Source organism: Sorghum bicolor, chromosome 9, assembly GCF_000003195.3.
Source record: "Sorghum bicolor cultivar BTx623 chromosome 9, Sorghum_bicolor_NCBIv3, whole genome shotgun sequence".
Taxonomy (NCBI): domain Eukaryota; kingdom Viridiplantae; phylum Streptophyta; class Magnoliopsida; order Poales; family Poaceae; genus Sorghum; species Sorghum bicolor.
The window spans coordinates 57,744,494-57,750,885 of NC_012878.2; the positions used below are offsets into that span (position 1 = coordinate 57,744,494).

The 6,392-nt window shown below is 50.6% G+C and overlaps 1 protein-coding gene across 2 annotated transcripts; it reads left to right on the forward strand.

Annotated features, from left to right (window-relative positions):
• LOC8064702 (nuclear transcription factor Y subunit B-4) lies at window positions 3,232-6,392 on the forward strand. 2 transcript variants are annotated; one of them, XM_021446908.1, is made up of 6 exons: window positions 3,232-3,405; window positions 3,531-3,724; window positions 3,813-3,942; window positions 4,595-4,600; window positions 4,694-4,771; window positions 5,853-6,392. In XM_021446908.1, exons 2-6 carry the CDS (start codon window positions 3,540-3,542, stop codon window positions 5,865-5,867), a joined length of 414 nt encoding a protein of 137 aa, XP_021302583.1. In that variant the 5' UTR covers window positions 3,232-3,405; window positions 3,531-3,539; the 3' UTR covers window positions 5,868-6,392. The 2 variants fall into 2 exon arrangements, with proteins under 2 accessions (XP_021302583.1, XP_021302582.1); XM_021446907.1 differs by having other exon boundaries at window positions 3,233-3,405; window positions 3,524-3,724.

A 6,392-nucleotide genomic window follows, 5' to 3' on the forward strand; every position in this document is an offset into this window, starting at 1 on the left:
TAAATGACAAGTTGTTTTACCAAACACTTTTTTGTACAAGAGATGTTTAGAACCGAAGAAAACTACTTCACCAAATGAGCTGCACGCGGTACAAAAATAGCTAGAACTAGAGCTGCAAATTGGTATTTTTTCTCTCTCGCTAAGGCAAAAGATTTGCACGTCTTTATATTAAGGTAGAGAAAAAAAATTAATACAAATAACGTCTTAGCAGCGCCCTAAGAGGTTAGAAGAATTTTAGTTGAAACCCACTACAATGTACATAAAGCCAAATTGGCTCTTCCAAATTGGTCTTAACGGCGCACGGGCCGGTAAAGCCAAATTACCTCTTCCAAGCTAGCAAGCGAAAACCTTTATTTCCTGCACGGGAAACAAGACAGGTGAGCAAAGACGAAATTAAGCACGTGTACGTTTCAGTTACTTGCCCGGCGATGTGAGGCGAACTCGAGCTGGAGATGCAAATGCGCCGAGTTCCCTCTGTCGATCTCTCAACAGTATCACCAGCAGACATTCAGACGCCTGAGATGATCCATGCCAGAACGAAGCGCCCTGCTCCGACGAGACGACGACCGGTACGTAGTACTCTATACCTGCCAGACACTCGGCGGCATGCACCGCCGGCCCGTTCCGTACCACCAGTCGTGGTAGTCGTAGACACGGCAAGGGTGAGTCAGGTACGGTGCAGAACCTTCCGGACGGTTCTGCATGCAGTCTGTCGATTCAATCCGCACGAGAGTTTCTTGGGTGCCTGCAGACTGCAGTCCGTGATCGATCGGTCAGAGACAGAGAGACGACGAACGAGGGCCGATCGAGTGCGTGCATGCATGCCTCTGCCGCTTGCGGCGGGTTTGGCTGCCAACTGCATGCCTGCTTCGACCAGATCACGCACTATTCCGTCCCCGCCCGGCCGGTTTATCGAGTACTCGATCCAGATCGATGGCGACCTCGCTCCGCGCCCAGCAGCACACGGATAATGTGGCAGGGGCCCTGGCCGCGCCGCCCCGACGCAACCACAACAGCGCGCGAGTAGTAGCCGGCAGCTACAGCCGTTGGTGCGGCGGTTACGACGATGCCGTTCCTGGCCCCGGCCGGTGACGCCGCGCCGTTGTTGCGGTGCCCTTATCCTGCCACATGGATGATCCGCCTCACGCGCGCTCCACATTGGTCCCCCCCGTGAGCGCGCACTGTGCGTGCTCCTGTCCCCCACCCCCACCCCTGGACGCGCTACTGCTTTGGCTGCTGCCTCGTCGGCGTCGGCGTCGGCGTGGTTGATGTGAGGGGTGAATGCGATCCTTGCACTGCAGCTGCAGCCAGGCAGAGGCATGAATACAGTTCGATCATGCATGCATGGCGTGAGCGTGTGTTGATGCTATATTGCTATGCTAGCAACCAGCCTGCTGCGCGCTGCGGACGGTCGTCTACTCTACACTAGTACTGGATCGAATGACGATGGCGATGGATTGGAGATGCGGCCGGGCCGGGGTTGGAATTTGGATAGCTGCATGCCACGATGGCTTTGCATGGCCCCCCATGCAGAACATGCATGGATGCAGAATTTGTCTGCCTCTTATCACGGCGTGCTACTGTAGTATCTGTGTATATAAATGGCGGGCCGGCGCCCTGCAGTCTCACCCGACGTCACGCAAATGGCACAAATGCATGCATGCACACGGTTCGTCGTTCGGTGGACGAAATGAAATCCTCGGCACCTGTCGTACGTAGTACCGGCTGCATGCACGCTACGCATACGCATACGCATGTTCATTAGGCCGAATTAGCTAGTGACTCGATAGGTAACAGAATGCATGAGCCTCGACGCGACTTGCCGATCGACTTCAATTGGGTCGCTGTCGTCTTTGGTCGTCGACGTCGCTTCACTCGCCTGTATGCATGATTCTGGGCCTGCCTGCCTGCCTGAAGCCCTGAACAAAAAAGTTTGTATTTTCTACTGCAACAACCATGAACTCCACCTCACTATCATCACTCCTTCAGTCTGCAGCGGTAGTAGTACGCGTGGCTACCTGCAGCGCGGTAGCTCGTTGTTCTCGTTTTTCAACCACCACCAACTTTGCTCTGCTCACGCGCGTCCTTGTGCCTTCGAAATAAAGCTACAGCAAAGTCGTCGTCTTCTCCAACCGTGCCGGTACCCTTGAGGACGTACGACAGCGAGCTCTGTCGCGAAACTAGGAAACATGAAGGAGCTAGTTGGTCCCGCGCCTGCACCCTCTCGAGTCTCGACATCGCCGTCCGGTGACAGCGTTGGCGGCGCCGGCCGCCTTCGCTGCCATGGACTTGGTATTTCCCTTTCTTTTCCTTCCTTCACACTTTTACAGTTCACACCGAAGGCGATCAAGGCGTGCCCTCTGTTAGAGCAACTCCAATGGGCCTCCTAAACAGGCCCCTATCTCAAATTTTAAGAGTTTGAGAACTCCAGTGGGCCTCCTACTTGGGCCCTCATTTTAGGAGAGCTCTCAGATTGTAGTCGGAGGCCCCTAAGAATAGGACCCGACGCGGCCGCGTTCACCGCGCGGCCTCCCTCTCCTCCGACGCCGGCCGCGGCCACCACGCCCCGACGCGGCCTCCCTCTCCCCCGACGCCTCGACGCCACCGCCGGCCGCGGCCACCCTCTCCCCCGACGGCCCGGCTCCACCGCGCCCCGACGCCCGGCTCCACCGCGCCCCGACGCGCCGGCTCCACCGTGCCCCGACGCCCTGGCTCCACCGCACCACGACGCCCCGGCATCACCGCGACCCGACGCCCCGGCATCGGGCGCGTGCGCAGGTTGCGTGTGCGTGAGCGCGGCGCGGCGCGGCGGTGACGGCGGCGCGCGAGCGAGGCGTCGTTGGGCTGGAGTTGAGCGAGCGCGGCGGTGACGGGGGCGCGACGATGACGGGGGCGCGCGGGTGGGATGCTGGATAGGTAGTTGGGCTGGAGTTGAGTGATTTTTGGGCCCCTATTGTATGCAGCCCAGCATGCAAATGAAATAAAATAGGGGGCCCAATTTGCATGCTGGGCTGGAGTTGCTCTTAGAGTATCAAAAAATGGGCTCATTTGCATTCCCCTTTCTGGCCCGGCCCGTCGTCCATTCCGTAGGGCCCATAAAGAAATCAGTCAGTGGGCCTGAGTCCACGTACACAATCGGGAACGAATGGGCCTTACCGAGCAAAGTTTTCGTGGAAGCCCAGAAGGAAAGGGACGGAAGAGAAGGGAAAAAAAAAAGTAAACAAAAGCACGCGCAGTACCATCCTCGATCGCCACGCCACAGCACCAACGGCAAACCCCCTGAAACACGGCTCCAGATCCGGCGGCCGGAGGCGACCTCCTCGCAACCAACGGCGCTGATCCCCTCCTCCGCCATCTCCGTCCATCTCGGCATCTCCCATCACCATCGATCACCACCACCAAGAGGTAAACCACTGCGGGGACTGCCGCACTTCCCAGACACCGAGCCCCTCTCGCTCGCTCGCTCGCTCTCGTGTCGTCGTCTGGGTTCAGATCTCGTCTCATGGGCGCCACCATGTGGCAGCGGCCAGGTTCTCGGCATGTCGGAAGCGGAGGCCGCCTGCGGCGGCGGCGGCGGGGGGAAGGAGCAGGACCGCTTCCTGCCGATCGCCAACATCGGGCGCATCATGCGCCGGGCGGTGCCGGAGAACGGCAAGATCGCCAAGGACTCCAAGGAGTCCATCCAGGAGTGCGTCTCCGAGTTCATCAGCTTCATCACTAGCGAGTGAGCCCCTCCCCTTCCCTCGCCCGTGATCTGATCTGGCTCCGAATTGTTCCTCTGATGGACTCGTCCGTGATTTTCATCTCTGCAGAGCGAGTGACAAGTGCATGAAGGAGAGGCGAAAGACCATCAACGGCGACGACATCATATGGTCCTTGGGCACGCTCGGCTTCGAGGAATACGTTGAGCCCCTCAAGATCTACCTCAAGAATTACCGGGAGGTATCATTCAATTCAAACCTCCCCCTTTCCTCCAGCTCCTGTTACTGGGTATTCATCATTATTGTGTTCAAACGCGAAGGCACTATATGTGGTGTTTAGGATGCCTGACATTGAACTAGAGGCTCTATATGTTCATTTGGATTTTGGAGTCATCGGAGCATTGTGCATATCTAATTGTAGTTCCTTGAGCCTCTGATAGGCGAGCAAGGATCGAGTGACTATACTGATGTAGGTTGGAAATTGAGGCCTCTTGGAAATTACTGATACTGATGTGGTCTAGAGCATGTTCTTTTTATAATCCAATAGTCTACACCCTGTATTAACTTTGTGGTGAAAAATGTGAGCACACTCAACTACAAGTGTGCCTGTTTTCCAACACAAAGCATCTGGATGCGTGTTGGTTGAGAAGTTGTGGGGTTAGCAATTAGATTGTTGGATAAATGAATTCTCAACTTTGCCAGGGCTAAGCTAAATAACTCTTCTTACTGTCAATGTCACCTGTACTTGTGTGATCATTTTGTTTGCCTATAGTCTTGCATTGTGCTCCAGACTTATTCCGTACAGAATCATTTCTCCTATGCTGATGGGTTGTTTTCTATTTTCACCATGGACAACGAACATTGAATGTTTATTATTCTTGATGGCATTGAAGATAGAGGTAATCTTTTGCATATCTTTGTGAGTGTAGGTAATTCATTTCCTTTTTCGATGATGATTGACTGAATTATGTACTTTTTCCAACATCTTGTAGGGTGATACAAAAGGTTCGAAATCTTCTGATCAGAATGGAAAGAAACAGATTTTACTCAATGGTGAACCTGCATCATCGGTAATATTTAATTTCGGCTTGCAATACTGCCATCAAATAGCCCTTGTCCAAAACTGTTACTTCGCATCTTTTGTTTCTACTACCTACATTTTCTTGATGTAAACTTCTATTTCAATTAGGACACTGCTTCTTGTCCTCATAGCTTAACAGGGTTCTCTACATGCCTCGTGTGTCAGAGCTCACCCACACTGTTTCAGAACTTGTCACGAGGCATAGATACAAGTTGCATGAAGAAGCTTTCTTGACTCACAATAGGATTCATTGTGTATTACCTAATCAGCACATTCTATTTGATCGTTCTTCCCTTAATGTTGTATGGCATCTGGTACACGGTACACCGTGCTGAAGAGGATTAGTCTTTAGAAACCTAAGTGTAGTTCTGATATCCGATCACTAGCAAACTGTACTTACAAAAAGGAACTTAAAACGATACCTCTAGTTAGGACTTCTGTACGATGACCAATATTTGCTATTTTGCTTAGCATGACAGTTCAATATGATTTTGAGTTTTCCAACTGATTCTTGAGGTCTCCCATATTTGTAGGTCTGGATTGAAATGCAGAGCTTCTGCCGTTACATTCAAAAAAGGATAATTTGAAATCTGTAGATAGACTAATTTGTGACTAATTAAAATGCTGATGAACCGAATATCGGTTGCTTTTTCATTACAATTTTATGAAAGCTTGGTTACTTCGTAGCACATTTTATCATCTTTAGAGGTACTCCATATATCAGTTGGTAGATTAGGGTTTTTTTGTCCATTTACTTTTGTTTAGGAGATCAAACCTTAAAAACTACAGACATCAAGAACTTTTTTTTGAAAACACTAAGCTATATGTGTAGATTTGTATTAGAAAACATAAATCTCGTAAGTTCGGAGGATTTTAAGAGCACAATCTTGAAGATATTAACATTTGAAGACATGTATCGAGGACATGCAAAGTATAATGCATTTAAGTATTTTTGATCGGAGGTAGTAATATTCATATCCTTTGGATGATAGCTTAGGTCTTTATTATGCTTTTGTGGGGCGTAACTGAAAATGGTGCAACCTAACAATTCTATCTTTTGATGATGACAGTTTGATGGCATGTAGGATGGACGGTGGTGGTGGAAATGATTGGCCCTGAAACTTCATTTTGTCAAGCAGAGCGTATGCCATAATTGCTTCATGGCACCTAGGATTGAGAGAAATGTTATGGTTAATGGGACTCACCATCAGTGCCCCTCTGCAACGAGCGCTTCTAAAAACATGTTACTTATGGATGTTAGCTCTCATGAAGTTATTATCTTCTATTATTGGGGCATACAAACTTCCCTTCTTAGGTCATAGACTTATAGTTCGATTGTAGAGTGCTGTAAGAATCTGTCCAACCATGGCAGTTGGCGCTATGTTGCATGAATGAAATCGCCAAATCGGCGGTACTTTACAGATATCCTGTTTCTACAGTGAAGGACTGTACGCAGTTGAAGTCTGTTGTCGACTCTGAGAAGGTGCAAGTATTAGTTGAGAGTCGTGCAACCCAAAATCCTGCCATGCAATAGATCCACAAAGAAAAAAAGAGAGAAGGTAATAGAGACTTCCATGACTGCAACCCCATAGTCATGCATTCTTGTGTAA

Coding starts and splice junctions, on each gene's coding strand:
- LOC8064702 (XM_021446908.1), top strand. CDS start 3,540: ATGTCGGAAGCGGAGGCCGCCTGCGGCGGCGGCGGCGGGGGGAAGGAG. Junction 3,725..3,812: donor ATCAGCTTCATCACTAGCGA/GTGAGCCCCTCC, acceptor TCATCTCTGCAG/AGCGAGTGACAAGTGCATGA.